The sequence below is a fragment of the Cricetulus griseus genome, chromosome 7, assembly GCF_003668045.3.
Source record: "Cricetulus griseus strain 17A/GY chromosome 7, alternate assembly CriGri-PICRH-1.0, whole genome shotgun sequence".
Classification (NCBI taxonomy): Eukaryota; Metazoa; Chordata; class Mammalia; order Rodentia; family Cricetidae; genus Cricetulus; species Cricetulus griseus.
The window spans coordinates 18982304-18999532 of NC_048600.1; the positions used below are offsets into that span (position 1 = coordinate 18982304).

At 45.4% G+C, this 17229-nt stretch overlaps 1 protein-coding gene across 1 annotated transcript; it reads right to left on the reverse strand.

Annotated features, from left to right (window-relative positions):
- Nucleotides 1-1110: 1110 nt before the first annotated feature.
- On the reverse strand, nt 1111-3139 carry Rhob (ras homolog family member B). The gene has a single exon (XM_027424609.2). It carries the CDS (start codon nt 3109-3111, stop codon nt 2521-2523), a length of 591 nt encoding a protein of 196 aa, XP_027280410.1. The 5' UTR covers nt 3112-3139; the 3' UTR covers nt 1111-2520.
- Between the last annotated feature and the right edge of the window lie 14090 nt (nt 3140-17229).

The window sequence follows — 17229 nt, forward strand, 5'->3', positions numbered from 1 at the left end:
ACTGTTGGCCTATGGACCCTCTGCTCTGCTGAGCTAGAGGCCTAGTTCTGGAATGCTTAACTGGGTGAAAGGTTACCACAGACAGGTTTTTCTGAGGGGAGACTGGGGAAACAGAAGCCTCAGCTTTGAGGCAAGCAACTTCAAAGGAGGCCTTCCCCGCCCTGAGTCCCAGGGCAGAGGAGGAGGGGCTGGAGTATGGCAAGCCAGCGCCAGGAACCCAGAAAGCAATGGTTCCAAAACAAAAACATACCTCTGAATTGGATGGGAGAGGCTGGCACCCTCCCCTGGAAGCTTGTGAGAGCCGGCAGGTTTGAGCCCTCCTGTCTAAAGCAGGGTTTTAATTCGGTCTCCTAAGAACAAACCAGCCTTTCTAGCTAGGGTACACAGCAGAAGGAAGCCTGTCTGAAACTAGGGGATCGCAAGGTTGGATCTCAGAACAGGACTTCTCCAGCTTTAAATACCGACCACTGAAACACACTTCTGCCTACAAGGCCATTCCTGGCCCTTAGAATAAGGCATTACGGGCTCCTTCTGGAAACATTCATAGCAAAAGTTGTATAATAAGAGCCAGCTCCTTATTTCAACTCCCTCCCTGAAACCCCACCCTAAAACTCTAGCCACACACATTCCCTTTCCCAGAGATACCAGCTTAGTTGGGAGGCGGTGTGTGAGTGAGAGAGAGACAGGAGACAAGGGACAGTCTATTCCCTACCTCTTAAGTTCCCAGCCTGGTCCACACATGTGATTAACCACACTTCCTAAAAACATTAAAAAAAAAAAAAGTCACCCATATTTAACATTCACAAATGAGAACCTTTCTCGTTGTCAAAGAGTAACAATGCACGTTTAAGGCACTTTTTAAATACCTACAGAGGAAGTCAAACCAAGACTGTAGGCCTCACCTAATGGGACTAAATTCACAGTAATTCATACACTCTGGGTGTCTGAGTAACAAGCTTATCTTCCTCTGGGAATGTGACAGGAACAACCCAGCCCCTCTGGGTCACCCAACCCCCCCTAAGGGTTATTGCCAGAAAGAGTCTGAGAATTCTTCCCTTACCCCAAATTCAGGTACTTTTAATGACACTATTAAGCCACAAGAGCCACTTATAAATGTCATCATAGTCTTTTAATATTTTACATAAAAAACTGTATACACAGCTTATAGAACTTTTATGTAAACATCGTAAGCTCACCACTTTGTCATTTGTCAGTTTATTTAAAAAATAAAATAAAACAAACAAAAAAAAATCCCAAGACAATTAAAGTAGAAGTACCACTGGGCTGGGGAGGGGTGAGGGAAAGGGAGTAGGGGGAGGCTTTTCTCTGCACATCGTAGAGAAAATTTCACATAGCTGAAATGGGGGGGAGAGGTTTAAATAGACCCCAATATGTTGCCTTCCTTTATCAAAACAGTGTGCGTAAGCTATACAAATAAAAATCACAAAACAGTGTTGACACTTTTTTTCAAGAAAACAAAGCAAAAATTAGTGTTTTTTTTTTTAATCGCCTTAAAGTCATCATAGTATTAAAAAAAAAAAAAAGACCATCAGAAGTAGATGAGGTTACAGCATACAAGTGTGGTCAGAATGCTGTCTTATGCAAATGACAAGTGCACTGAATGTCGAACAATGAGACAATTGTGCAAAGAATTCTTCCATCAACAACAATAACAAAAAAAAGCTTCAGCCTTTAAATAAATTCAGTAACAATAGTCTCTTGGACTGAACAACGTTCACTTGTGGGACAGGCACAAAGTTCGATTATGGCAAAAGTGGCCCCCGTAGCACACCCTGGATCCTCCACCGGTGGCTGGAAAGGAGGTTCGCTGGGGGTTGGCCCAGGAGACTATCTGGAAGCCGCTTCCTCTCAACCCCAAGTCAGTTGCAAATGTCTTTCCCAGGATGTGAAAAGATGGCCAAGTCCAGTTCATGCTCGGATGGGAGGGCACCTGATCCAGCCTGGGAAAGGAGTTGCTCTTGCGCCCTGGGTCACACCACTCACCACCACTAAACAACACCATTCCGCCTCCGAAAATAAAATCTGTATTTATGTAACACCCCCATCATCTTCCCCAACCCTCCCCTCCCGTGGTTCCAGGGGTCTATGTTACAGACACGGTGGGACACTAGTGGCTTGCTGGTTACAAGCGGAACATCTGCTGGAGCTCGACCTCTCTGCGTGCCTCTGGGGAAACCAAAGGCGGGGGTGGGGCAAGAGTGGGGTGGGGGTGTAGGGAGTCGTACATACACACAACCACACTTTGAGGCCTGGCTCAGGAACCCCTTGGCATTCAGCAGGGCGCCCAGGCCTGTGCCACACAGCTGGACACACAGACACTGGGAAGGGGGAGCTCGGTGCCCACGCTAATTCTCGGCGTGACCAACCAGAGCCACCAGCAGATGCCAGGCAGTCTGGTGGTGTCCTTGGGGGCGTGGGTTTCCCTTTCTCCCGGCTCGTGGGCGACCCGGCCAAGAAGGGGGAGCCACGCTGGCAGGGACGGGAGGCAGGGCGCGGCCCTCATAGCACCTTGCAGCAGTTGATGCAACCATTCTGGGAGCCGTAGCGCTTCTGCAGCGCGGCGCGCGTGGCCGTCTCAAAGACCTCGCGCACGCCCTCCTTGGTCTTGGCCGAGCACTCGAGGTAGTCATAGGCTTGGATGCGCACCGCCATGGCGCGGCCGTCATCCGTGCGCACTGGCTCCTGCTTCATTCGGGCCAGCTCCGTGCGGACATGCTCATCGCTGCGCAGGTCTTTCTTGTTGGCCACCAGGATGATTGGCACATTGGGGCAGAAGTGCTTTACCTCGGGCACCCACTTCTCGGGGATGTTCTCCAGAGAGTCCGGGCTGTCCACCGAGAAGCACATAAGGATGACGTCGGTGTCCGGGTAAGAGAGCGGCCGTAAACGATCATAGTCCTCCTGGCCCGCCGTGTCCCACAGCGCCAGCTCCACCTGCTTGCCGTCCACCTCGATGTCCGCCACATAGTTCTCGAACACGGTGGGCACGTACACCTCGGGGAACTCGTCCTTACTGAATACGATCAGCAGGCACGTCTTGCCGCACGCGCCGTCGCCCACCACCACCAGCTTCTTGCGGATGGCCGCCATGAGCTCACCGGGCGCGGGCAGCAGGAGGGGCCCGCGAGCGCCTCGCCGCCGTCCCGCTCCCTGCTTGCCACTCTCCGCTCTCCCCCGGCGGCGCGCTGCGGGCTAGGATCGCTAGCTGCACCGGTACTCCGCGGTGGTGCGTTCTCTCGGGGCTCTCTGGCTGCCGCGGCAAGGGCGCGGGGGCATAAGGCGCACGGAGCGTGTCGCTGCGCTGCTGCCGGGTGGTGCTGCGGTCCTCGGCTGCTCCGGAGCTGGGCTGCTTTGTGCGAGGCGATGGCTAGTGCTGAGGACTCGGCCTAGCCTCCTTTCCGGAGAGGTTATCGTCCAGACCAAAGGTACAGGAGCGCGGACGACAACAGCAGGACTGCGGCGGCAGATGCGGGCTGCGGCCCTAGCGCCCGCTATTTAAAGAGTCCGGCCACTTTCTTAATATAGCCAGCCAATGGGAAGCCATCGGGCTGAGCTCATCGCTGCGGAGCTTGCTTCCGATTGGCCGTCCGCTGCAGTCCGAAGGCGTGTCCGGGAGAGCATGATTGACGGCCCTGTCCGCCGGGCTGGGAGAGGCGGTGATTGTGGAGTCTGCGCGGCGGCCCGCCCCGTGGGGCTCTGTGGCCGCCAGGTCCCCGCCTTCGCCGCAGCCTTTCCGAGCGCAAAGCCCTTTGGGTCTGGGTGGGCAGTTGCGAGACGAGCCTCACTTTTGTGGGGCGTTGGCTACTCTCACAGTTTCAGATTTACCTTGCTTCCGAGCAGATTCCGCGCTGGAGATCAAACACATGGGGGAGGGGTGGCGCCTTTAACGTGGTTTTGTTTTTACGTAAACAGACTCCCATGCACACTTTTGTCCCTAGCCAAGGGTATCTTTTTCTTTCTTTCTTACTTTCTTTAGGTGACATACCTCTCTTCTGCTCTGAGCCGCATCCTGGTACTAGCCCCCAGGCAGCCTTTTCACAATGGGAGGCTTGACAGTAAATTGGATGGGCCTGGGTGAGTCTCCTACAGGCTCTTCTCTTCCAAGGCCTGCACTTAGGTCTCCGGGTGAAGAAGATAAGGGGAGGAATCTTAGAGTAGCATAGCCTTAGGATAATGGAAAGAGGTCCCAGCCACTCGCTGAGAAGAAATTGTCCGGCTTTGAATAGGCAACCTCCACCCAGCTCTATAACATTACATCAGATTCTAGTCCTGAAGCCCGCAATATGCTGCAAGAAAACCCACCCACCCCAATATGATGAAACCCATCCATCCCAAGCAAATGAAAAGCTTGAAGCCGGGAAAGTACAGATGCAACCTCACTGGGAACTTGATGGTGGGCACACGGTTACTGTGAGGTGGAGAGAGCGTCTTGATATATAATACCAGGCCTTAATTCATTTATCAACCCATCCTGCAGGAAGTGGCAACTCCTCCTGTCTTAAAGGATCTAAGTCAGTCTATTATAAGAAATAGAAGGAGTGAAAAGCAGCAAGGGAGTCGAAGAGGGCCTCCCCCAGAAAAGCAAACTGCTTGAACAGAGCAAAAAGAGAAAGAGAATGACTTAATATAATACAGCTGCGCGTGAGAGATACTTGACATTCAAGCCGTGGTCCCTAGTGAAGGGCTAGGCTAAGAAAGCTATATCCAGAGTGACAAAAACGGGGCACCATGATATGGTGGGTCATAGCTGGAAAGATTCGGGCATTATGCTGCCCTGCCCCTGTCACCTGGCAGAATGCACTCAGATAGTACCCTGGTCAGCCCAGGATTCCATAATTACTAGTCTGGATGCAGATGCAAAGGACCCCCCCCCCAAAAAAAGGTCTCTGCCCGCTTATGCTCTCTTTCCTGCTGTTTCCCTGGGGCACACAGGACTTTTCCTATCTCCCTCTTCTCTTCTGTCCTCTCTCTGTCTCTGTGTCTCTTTAACTCTTTTCTCTTTCCTTCTCCCTTCCCTCCCCTTTCAAACTTCTCACTAAGCTCTGTCTGCCTGGCATGTTTGTACCCGCCTCGGTCACCCTCGCCTGCCATGAAATCCGCCAGGGTCCGACATGCACTTTATCATAACAATAACGATAACATGTGGTATGTTATTGCTCCATTTCCTTATCCCCCTCCCTGTTAGCTGTCTGAAAGCCTGCATTTACTCTTATCTCAGCATCTTAAGACCTAGCACTATGCCTGGCCCTTTGTAAGAATCAATACATGACCGGTGCCTCGCGTGGTAGGCCTGCCCACCTATAGTAGTCCTTGCCACACAGGAGGCTCAGGGACTGATCTTCTGAGCCTTGGGGTTGGAGGTCAAGCCTGAGCAACAAAGTGAGACAGAAAGGAGGGGGGAGGGGCAAATGACTGTGGCAAGCCAGCCCATTTCTCAAAGTGGAACTTTTTAGTGCTTACCTCAATACTTACCAGACTCTACTTTTATTATCTGACCAAACCCATATAGTCAACACAAATAATTCCAACATTACACTTTCTATGTAGCTGTACAGATATAATCAAGCCAAATGTTCCATTAGTGCCACTAACCCCTGGAGTCCATCTCAGAGAACAATTTATTCAAAGACCAGGAAGCCTGGGTTTTTTTGTTTTGTTTTGTTTTTTTAACCTCAGATTAGCCTTTTGTTTTTATCTTCTTTAGTTTTTCAGACCCATAGACCTCTCAAATGGCTTGGTTGGTTATTTGTTTAGGAAGTCAATCTAAACACAGGCACGCATGTGCGTGTGACACACACACGCACACACACCTGTTACGGGAAAATTATATTTATAGATATTTTTCTCCTTCTAGTCAACACTTTTTATGGCTGTATTGTGAGCATTGCTTTCCTTGGTCTTAATATAGCTTGGGAATCTTGGCTATGACCTTAAACTTCAAATATTGAGAAAATGTAAAACAAGGCTTGTACTATGTGGTTCTTTAAAAGACTTAAATACAGTGCCGGGCTGTGGTGGAGCATACCTTTAATCCCAGCACTCGGGAGGCAGAGACAGGCGCATCTCTGTGAGTTCAAGTCTACAAGAGCTAGTTCCAGGACAGCCTCCAAAGCCACAGAAAAACCCTGTCTCCGGGGGGGAAAAAAAAAAAAAAAAAAAAAAAGACTTAAATACAAAGAATCAGGAAGCAGGATTAAGTCCACCATTTCCTGATTTCCAGACGTATTAAACAGATGTTCGGAGCTCAAAATCTTGCATTGAAATAATTGCTAAAGATACAAAGTGGGCACATTATGCCAAAGTAAAGAAGGAGAAACACTTCATTCTGCAGCAACTTCTTCATGAGATTCGCTCCCTCACCCACAACACTTTGCCGCCTCCCCACCACCAAGGACTGGCTGCTTCAGAGACCACACTGCTTATAGGATAAACTTTCCAAACTAGGTAATGGATTTTATAATCTCCCCCTTTTCCACCTCCACCCTTCAAAATGCATTTTCACTGCAAGGCAATATCTAGATTTAATTTTTCTGCAAGAGAGAGCATTTTCAAATTTTTATTAGTATGTAGATTTCACACTGTATGGCCAATGTGAGAGCAGAAATCTTTCAAACAGAAGGAGAAAATTAATCCATTTCTAATCTGCAACCTAATTTATTTGCCCTTTGTTTGTCTTGTGGGTTTTGCTGTTGTTACTGTTCCCCCACCCTCCAGGGTGTTCTGTAACTCATACCCCACTAGACCAGACCAGAGAATGGAATTTGGAATTTTCACTAGATTTTAGCGCCATCTGGTGGCACTATCCATAACCTTTTCTTTCATTTTTTTGGTTTTGGTGTTTTCAAGACAGGGTTTCTCTGTGTGGCCCTCGCTGCTGTCCTGGAACTTGATTTGTAGATCAGGCTGGCCTTGAACTCACAGAGATCCACCTACCTCTGCCTCCCGAGTTCTGAGGTTAAAATCGTGTGCCACCATTAACCGTCCAATAACCTTTTCTTTATAAAACCAAATTATAAAAAAACTTAAAATTAGCCTTTTTTGAAATTTTTATTTTAAAATCTTTCACAAGATATAAAACTCTAAAGAAATTATCTCACAAGAAGATTTTTTGGGAAATTCTTTTCAATTTTTGTTTGTTTGTTTTTATTTTTTAAGGCAGGGTTTCACTGTAGCGCAGGCCAGGCTCTGCCTCCTGAGTACTGGGATTAAAGCTGTGTACCACCACTGCCTCATTCAAAAAAAATTAACATTTATTGTGTACATTTAAGTGTGTGTGTGTGTGTGAGAGAGAGAGAGAGAGAGAGAGAGAGAGAGAGAGAGAGAGAGAGAGAGAGAGAATGTTCTCCATCTAGGAGCAATAGCATAGCAGCTACAATGTACTTCTTGGTCCCTTAACTGGATACCTAGCGTAACTCTGAGTTTCAAAAGAGAATACAAGTGCCAGGCATTGATGGCGCACGCCTTTAATCCTAGCACTGGGGAGGCAAAGGCAGGTGGATCTCTGTGAGTTCGAGACCAGCCTGGTCTATAAGAGCTAGTTCCAGGACAGCCTCCAAAGCCACAGAGAAATCCTGTGTTGAAAAACCAGAGAGAGAGAGAGAGAGAGAGAGAGAGAGAGAGAGAGAGAGAGAGAGAATACAATGCACGGAACTCCTCAGACAACCAATATAGTTTGACTATTAAACCTGGGAACTTGGACAATGAATGACCTTTGGTCTGACCTCCTTCAGGGTCTAACCCAGAATCAGGGAAATAGATACAAGGCAAGGGGGAGGGAGCAGACTGCTGCTCCAAAACTATGCTGCAGCTACTCACTGTGTGTGGCTATCAGTCCTTGAAATGTCCCTCTTGCCATGAAGGAACTAAGGTCTCTAGTGTTTGATTTTAACCAAAAAATTTAAAGCTGATATTGGAGGGGCTGAGGTACACAGTTTAGTAGAGAGCTGGCCTAGTTTATCAGAAGCCCGGAGTTGAGCCCCAGAACCAAATCAACTAGGCATGGTGGTGTATGCCTGTAATTCCAGGACTGGTGAGGGGAGTCGAAGGAAGCAGAAGCATCAGGAGTTCAAGGTCATCGTTGGCTACATAATAATTTCATGGCCATTCTGGAACACATGAGACTTTGTAAAGTGGTTAGGGGAGGCAGAGATAGGGCACCTGTTAAAGCACCTGCTAGTCTGGACAGTTCAGGTTGTTTGGAAGTTTTTGCATTTTGACCTGTTTTCCTTTCCAAAGTAAGCAGTTCGGGCTTTCTTGTCCTTCCCGTTGTCCCCAAACTATCTCCATCCTTCCCTGCTTGTGAAGGTTTATAGACCTCCAAACCTAGCCAGAAGTGCTGGATAGTCACTCTCCAGTGAGCCCCATGCAGAGGCAATAAATCCACATGTTTTTTCCTTTTCCTGAGCTGTGTTGTACTGTGCGTTTCAGCAAACCTTAAGGGTACAGAGGGACATTTCCCTTTACCCTTAAACACAGAGGCATATCGTCTTCCTCTCTCTCTCTCTCTCTCTCTCTCTCTCTCTCTCTCTCTCTCTCTCTGTGTGTGTGTGTGTGTGTGTGTGTGTGTGTGTAAGAGAGAGGGAGACAGAAACAGACAGAGAGAATACTATAGCCTAATCCTTGTCCAAGCTAAATTTTAGGGGGTTGGGATCCAAACTTTGGATATAGATTGTTTCCAGAAAGTTCTCCATGAATCTCTGTCTTATCCATTTGATTCAGTAAACATGGATTGACAGGGTAGGGGTTGGAAAGTAAGAGGAGATGAAAGCAAAACCATCAACTAAGGCATTAGAAAAATACAAATAATACACACACCATCATTTGTAATATTATAGATACATAAGGAAAAACCAGGGAGTAAATAAAATGTTTGAACCAGACCTTGAACAGATAATTTTTCCTGGGGGTGGGGGTGGTGTGGCAAATGGACATCAGAAACATTTGCTGTGTAGATTTTGTGTAAAGAAAGTTTCCAGGGGCTGGGGAGATGGTTCAGAGGTTGAGCATCAGCTGCTCTTCCAGAGGACCTGGGTTCAATTCCCAGCACCCACATGACAGCTCACAACTGTCTGTAATTCCTATTCCAGGGGATCTGACTCCCCATACAGACATACTTGCAGGCAAAACACCAATGTATATAAAATAAATTAATTAGAAAAAGAGAAAGTTTCCAACTAAAGCTGTTTGATAGGAGGGGAGAAACAGCCATAGGCAGAAGAAAAAAACAAGTTCCTCTTTCCAAGGGTGAAGTTAGCCTGATGAGAGCTGTGTGAGCTTTGTCCCTGAAGACTGAGAGGACAGAGAGGAAATAAGGTCATGGGGCTTGCCATTGCACAAGAACCATCATTGCAAAATCCACCCCGGTGGTAGATACTTGTAGGTTCGGTGGCATTAGCAGCAATTGCACAAACATTTAGTAATTTAGCCAAAGCTACAGGAACATGATTGGCCAACAAAGCATCATAAAAGTAGGCTCATGCAAAAAACCAATAGCCACTTTTTAGTCCTTCTACTTCCTAGGTCTGTGGCTTTGAAAAGTCATTCTTTGTAGATCTTTGTAGGTTTCCCCACTTGAGAAAAAAAAAAAAAAGTCTTAAAACTCAGATACAGAAACCTCACTTTTCCACCTGAGTCCTGCCAGAGCCTAGCTGTGAATGAGATAGCACAGTGAGTAGTGGTAGTGACTATGGGAGACTGTTACATGTGCTGTAGGTACTATTACATGTATTACTGAGCTGTAGACAACCAGAATTTAAAAATAAACCAGGTGCCATCCAATAAAATCACAGGTAGAACAGGCTAATTTAAACAGAGCTAGTTTGGGTCCTGAGCTGGAGGAAATGCCTTTACAAGGAAGAAAGGGACCTGCTGAAAATAATATTGTCAGCCCTGTTATTGAGGCACAAACAAGGGCCGGTGAGATGGCTGAGCAAGTAAAGCTGCCTACTATACAAACCCGAGGGCCTGAGTTCCACGGATCACAGAAACCCAGGAAGGTAGAAGAAGAGAGAACTGACTCTGAAATCATCCACAGACCAGATTCAAACCAGTGTGTCACACTGCCCACAATAACAATAATAACTAAAGCTTTCAAATAACAACAAAGAATCTTTTATAAAACATAGAGATCATTTTATTGTCCCAGATCTTTTGTTTGTTTGTTTTGGTTGTTCAAGACAGTCAGACTTTGTGTAACCCTTCCCATGCTGGAACTCACTCTATAGACCAGGCTGGCCTCTAACTCAGATATCTGCCTGCCTCTGCCTCCCAAGTGCTGGGATTAAAGTCATGTGTCACTGGTGCCCAGCTTTTATTTTTGATGTTATAATATAATTACATCATTTCTCTTTTCCCTTCTTCTCTCCAAATCCTGCCATATACCCTTCCTGGCTCCTTAAAATTCATGGCCTCTTTTTTTCCATATAATATATATATATGTATATATATATATATATATTTCTAAATATAATGTATTTAGATGTAACCTCATGTTATTTATATGTATGTATGTTTTCAGGGTTGACCATTTGGCACTGGATAACCACCACATCAGGCCTTGAGACATTAATTGAGCTTTTTACATGGCAGACAAAGAGCAAGAAGCTGGAAGCTGTTTTAGGTAAGAAGAAGTTGTTTCCATAGCTGACAGGGTGCCTACAAGTGGGGAGAAGAGCCTTGCCCCCAGAAAGGAACACAGAACAGAACACCAAATTTTGTTTTTTGATTTTTCTCTTCCCTTCTTTTTAGTTCTTAAAGAGTAAATGATGTAATTGAAGCCTCTGCACAGGAATGACTCACTTCTGCTCTTCCCTGATGAAGTCAGAATTTTGCAATAGGGAGATGAGTTCACAATGGGTTGCCACACTCCAGTGTGTACCCCTGAAGATGTGTCTGTGACTATTTATAGAGCCAGATCGAGCCTGTATTAGGAACCACTGCTCAGAACCCCGGGATCTGAGAAGGAGAGAACTCATTAGTGGGGTGTACCTTACCCTTTTCCACCCCAGATACAAAAAGCTGCATAACATGGTTATCAAGGGAAACTGTTTCTAGGGACCAGTGAGAAAAGAAAGGCCAGGAAAGCCCCCTAATGACAATTGCTTCAATTAGGGAATGTGTGTTTTCTAATCAACTTGATCACAGTGTGTGTTTAAGAAAGAACTAAAGGGAAGAACTAAAGAAACTAAAGAAACTGGCAAGAAGGCTCTGTGGTTAAGAGCATTGGTTGTTCTTCCAGAGGACCTGAGTTCAGTTCCCAGCACTCACATAGTGGTACACAACTGTCATAACACCAGCCCAGGGGATCAGACAGCCTCTTCTGACTCCCGAGGTCACTGTATCCGTGTGGTGCACAGACACATATGCACGCAAACAGTCATACACATAAAAATAAATGTTAAAAAATTAAAAGAAAGGAAGGAAGGAAGGAAGGAAGGAAGGAAGGAAGGAAGGAAGGAAGAAAGAAAGAAGGGCTGGAGAGATGGCTCTGCTGTTAAGAGCATTAGCAGCTCTTCCAAAGGTTCTGAGTTCAATTCTCAGCAACCATGAAGTGGCTCACAACCATCTATAATGGGATCTGATGCACTTTTCTGGTGTGCAAGTGTATATACAGATAGAGTACCATATACATAAAATAAACAAATCATATATATATATATATATATATATATATATATATATATATTAAAAACAGGATATAGTGGAATAAATCTATAATCTGAGCACCCCAGGGGGCAGAGGCAGTTGAATCATTGTGAGTTCTAGGACAGCTTGGCCTACATAGTACATTTCAAGTCAGCCAAGGCTACAGGGTGAGACCCTGTCACAAACAAAGAGGAAGAATCTAATGTATTTATGGCTTAAAAATCTCAATGATTACCTAGGAAGTTCACTTAGTCATTTGTTTACTCATGTCACAAATGGTTATCAAATGCTTCCTACCTGACAGGAACCAATTTACAGGACCCAGCTACCATACTATAAGGAGTTTGGGGACAATGTAAGTGGCTATTTGACTTCCAAAGTCTCAGTGAGGTAGGGATAGGGCTTGAGTCTGGCAAACAGGAAAGAGGTGGTGACAGTGGCTACCCCAGTTCCATCATGACTCCTAGCACAGTGTAGTCAGGACTGGGTTAGAGGGAAAATGGAGGGAAAGTGTTTGTCCTCAAAGGAGCAACAGGCCAGACAACCCTTCAAACTACACTTCCTACTTCAAGCTGATGGGGTAAGTACAAGGAGGGGCAAAAAAGGAAGGCTTAAACAAATGACATATTGCACTTTGGTGGTCTCCAGTGAATTCCACCCTTCAGTACTAATCTCTTTGTGTAGTCTCCTCCCATGATGATTCTGAGCTTGGCCATGGCACTAGCTTACCTCACTGGGCTATCAACATGATTGATACAAGCTGCAGCTTGATATGTTGGGTTAGCTCTTTAGCAATAATTTGCTCTGGAACCTACCCATCCTTTTCCAAAGAAAACCAAACAATCTCACCTAGAAGCCCCATATGGAAGAGAACCGTGACCGTGGCAATTAGCTTCAGCTGAGCTAATAGTGTGTGTTGGCACATGTGTGGGTGGAGCCACTAGAAATTTCCACCCTAAACTCCTCGCCAACCCCCTGGAAAGCAGAACTGCCTGACTCAACAACCCATGGAGATATGAGAAGTGATGAGTTGTCATTGTCGTCTTAAGCCACAAGGTTGTGGGGTGGCTTGTTCCCCAGCACTGGAAAACAAAACCTGCTGAGACTTGATTTCCTGGACGTTGGCCCAGCCATGGGAAGAAGTGAAAGGCATTTGTGACATGGAGGCATGAGATGGCCACGTCCAGATCAGCGCAGCTGAAGGTAAGCAGGCCTCTCCAAGATTTCCCCGATCAATAATGCAGTGAGAAGACTGATGAGACTCCACAGTGTGATTTATCACAGAGCACAACAGGGTCAGCAAAGAAGAAAGGCACATGAGGCAAAGTCTGCAGAACACTTCATGAGAATCCTCTCCTCACACATGCAATTCCTGCAGCAGTGGGATGCAGCAGTCCCATGAAACCCTGCTCATCAAGGCTCACTGCATTAAGCATCCCAAGACTTCTAGTAGAGACTGTGAGAGAGGTTTTTATATGTCCACTTGGCTAGAATATTATGCTCAGATATTCTGTCAAGCACTCATAGAAATGTGATGTGAGTGTTTTCTTCAAAGATGGGATTAACATTAAAAACTGCAGTCTTGGAGTAAAGCAGATTACATACAAGGCCTTCATAGGAATGGCTGAGGTTTCCCTAAAAAGAAGAGGGGGAGACTAACCCAAGACTGTAACATATAGAAAGCTGCCTCAGTGTTTAGCCTGTTGCTCTGCAGATTTGGAGTCAATACTGCAAAATACACTGAATTGACAGCCTTCTAACCTGAAGGTTTTGACTTTACTGATCACTTAAATATTCCCAATATTCCTCAATCTCTCTCTCTCTCTCTCTCTCTCTCTCTCTCTCTCTCTCTCTCTGTGTTTCTCTCTCAGTGTGTGTGTGTGTGTGTGTGTGTGTGTGTGTGTGTGTGTGTGTGTATTTGGAGTTCAGGCCCCTGTTCCTGGGTTACATGTGAGAGGGCCAAAAGCAGGGGAGGGCTGGATCTGGATCTGTCTAGGAGGTGGCACCACTGTCTGGAACCCCGTTGTTCCTACACACCTAGGCTCCTCGGCTCCCTTCCTTCCTAACATCATCTATACAAGGCTTGAACATTTGAGGATGTCAGTGTGACTCAAGGACATACCTAAAACCATAGAGCTGGACGGGGTTCAGTGGGCTCCCTAGACAAAATGTGGTTCAAGAGCTAGCTACTTAATGCATGTCCTAGAAGAGTCAGAAAGGCAGAAAAGGTAGACTCTCAGACCCTAACCTATCCCAGGATCTACAAAATTGGAATAAAGATTTTAACAAGATCTCCAGACAACCCAAAATGTTAAAGTTTGAGAAGCACTGTCATATTCCCCAGTTTAAAATTTTATTGTCTGTTGGGTGTGGCAGCCCACACCTGTAATCCAGTATTTGGAAGGCAAAGTCAAGATGGTTACCACAAATTCAAGTCCACTCTGACCTACATAGCAAGTCTCAGGTCAGCCAGGGTTACATAAAGACGCTCTGTGTCAAAAAAGGATAGGCAGAAAATTGATTGACATAAAATAAAACTAAACCATTAGAAGGGAGAAATTGAACTAAGGAAAAGATATTTGGTCAGGAAAAGAGAAAGGAGAACTTATTGTATTTTTTTATTTTATGATTCTAAAATATAAGGAAAAACAGAAAGTAAGATCTGCCATCTAGTTTTGCAATAGTTGAATTTTTCTGGAGTTTTCTCAAATCACTGAGGTGATCCCTCCTCAATCCTGTTCCCCAGATGCCCTCTTCCTCAAATGTGTTATTCAGTACCCCTGTGCACATACAGCTACCAATACAAGTACATCCTAAATACTTGATGGTGTTTTGAACTTCCATGTGAATAGTATACTTTCTGTGGCTTCAACCTCCTGCTCCTACTCAATGATAATTGTTTTCAAGTTTATTCACATGAATACAGGACGCTCTTGCTCATTCATTTCACCTGGATTAAGTGTTCCTTTTGGAAAATATTTATCTGTCCTCCTGTTGTAGCATTTGGATTTTTTTTTCTTTTGCAAGCTTTTTTGGATCACATACACAGAGCTGCCATGGCTGATGCTACTGTTGGATGGGTCAGTATATGGATGTTACAGGGACTTCCAACATTCTTACCTGTATCACTGGAAGGAGCTTTTCCTCTAACAGAAATCGTGGGTTGCATTTCAGTTGTAGAAGCTGCAGTTATCCCGGGGAGTATAAGATGCTCTGGCTTCTGACTTGGGGGATTCGTGTCTTAGGGGAGCAAATGTGGCCAGCTTTGGCAAGAAAGCAGTCCCTGAGGATGTCTGTACAGCCAAACTGGATCAGAGTCCCACAGAGACCTTGCTGAAAATCATTGGCTCTGTCTGTCTTGTTCTTTAGGTCTGTGACTAGAAACAGTGGTCATTTCTAAGTTTGGTGGTTGTCACTCAGTGACACTGACACATTGAGGTAGGAAAACCACTGTTTAGAGAGCAGAAGTAGATTGGGTACACGGAATCAGGACCAATCATACTTGGAGTCTTCTGGGTAACCATCATCTGGCAGAGATTTAGTCTCCCAAATTCCGTGGTTTCCCTGATGGGATCTCTTGGCTCTCTTGAATGACTGGTTTTAACTGGAATGCTGACAGAGCCAGAAGGCTTGAGGAATCTCATCCTCATGTGTGTAAGTTGGTAGTGATTGTTCCTAGTCATTTTGATCACCCTGCGTGTGGCCTATCACTCTTCAAAATGCTAACCCAATCTCTTTATCTCTCTCTCTCTCTCTCTCTCTCTCTCTCTCTCTCTCTCTCTCTCTCTCTCTCTCTCTCTCTCTCCCTGTCCTGTAACTAGCTCTTGTAGACCAGGCTGGCAGGCTGGTCTCAAACTCATAGAGACTGCCTCTGCCTGCAGAGTGTTGGAATTAAAGCCACCACTTCCCGGCTCTAACCCAACTTCTTTACTCGGTGGTCTTAAGGCAAGATTCCAAGGGAAAGAAGCCATGCTATTAGAATGCCAGAGGGTGGGTCCCAGTTTCTTGTAACATCACTTCCACTGAATTGTCTTGGCTAACACAGGGTACAAGAGTTACCTGGGGCTAAGAAGAAGATAACCGGACAACTCCTCAAAGTTTGGGAGGAACAGCAAAGAAACAATTGCAAAGGAGCAAGGACTGAAATCTTTCGGCCCTCTTTTTAAAATTTAAATTGAGGTTAACATGCAAGGTAACGGGTTTTGTCATGACATCCTTCTATACATGTGTCATTGTCCTTTGTTCTCACTTGTTCTCCCTCTGCCACTCCACTACAGCTGGTTCACTTTCTTCTCCTAATTCATCACACCTTATGCTTCCTAATCATTTATATTCAATTGCCCTCTCTATTTTCACCCTCCTTTAATGAACCCTGTCATGGTTTGAATGAGAATGGCTCCCGTAGGCTCATATACTTGAATATAAAAGGATCCCTGAGGTGTGTATGTGGATTTACCTTCCTTTGGGGCTATATACCCATGGTTGGGTGATGTGGTAGTTCTATTTTCAGTTTTTGAGAAACCTCTATACTAGTTTTCAGTGCATTCAGCCATCTTTGAAAACAAGTTTTTACTTTTGAATGGTTTGGGCAGAGATGGAATTTTACCAATCACCATAGAGATTTTAGCTACATTTTTCTGTGCCATTACTAAAACTGACCAGGATATCATTACTATCAGGGATGGTACTTTTATAATTACACCAAGGGATGGACTTTTAAATTATTGACCATGATTACTTCTTCCCTTAATCTGAAAGTTATTTTTAAAAAATTTACCTTCACCAGCTGGAAGTGGTGCATGCCTTTAATCCCAGCACTCAGGAGGGAGACACAGGCAGACCTCTGTGAGTTCAAGGCCAGCCTGGTCTACAGAAAGAGCTCCAGGACAGCCAGGGTTACAGAGAGAAACCCTGTTTCAAAAACAAAAATCAAGAATCAAAACCAAAAAACCCTACCTTCAACTTATATAAATTCTGAGAGATGGCTCAGAGGATAAGAGCATTGACTGCTCTTCCAAGGGTCCTGAGTTCAGTTCCCAGCAAACACATGGTGGCTCACAATAAGCACTGCGTTCATACGATGCATTGTGCTGTGTCAAAGACACAGCAGTGTGTGTGTGTGTGTGTGTGTGTGTGTGTGTGTGTGATGCATTGTGCTGTGTCATTTTACAGCAGTGAACAGAGGCATGATGCCTGCTCAGTTGGTAGTTTATTCCATGAAGGAAAGGGAGTATTAAACAGATCCCATTACGAGGTGTTAAGTACTGTAGGAGAAGGGAGGCATGAGCAGAGAAAACCCAAGACAGGGCTCTGACTTGAAGTTGATGCAAGAAACACTGATATGAGCTAAATTTTGAGGAACAAGTACATATTATGCAAGCTGAAGGAATGGAGGGTGGGAAGTAGTATTTAAGGCAGAAGAAACATTGTGTACTGAGAGAATTAAGAAGCCCGAATGTTTTCAGGCTGAGACATAAGAGGCATAAAAGGAAAAAAATGACTACTACATGAGACTAGAGAATTGGCAAATTAAAAAGAAAGAAAAAAAGAAAGAAAGAAAGAAAG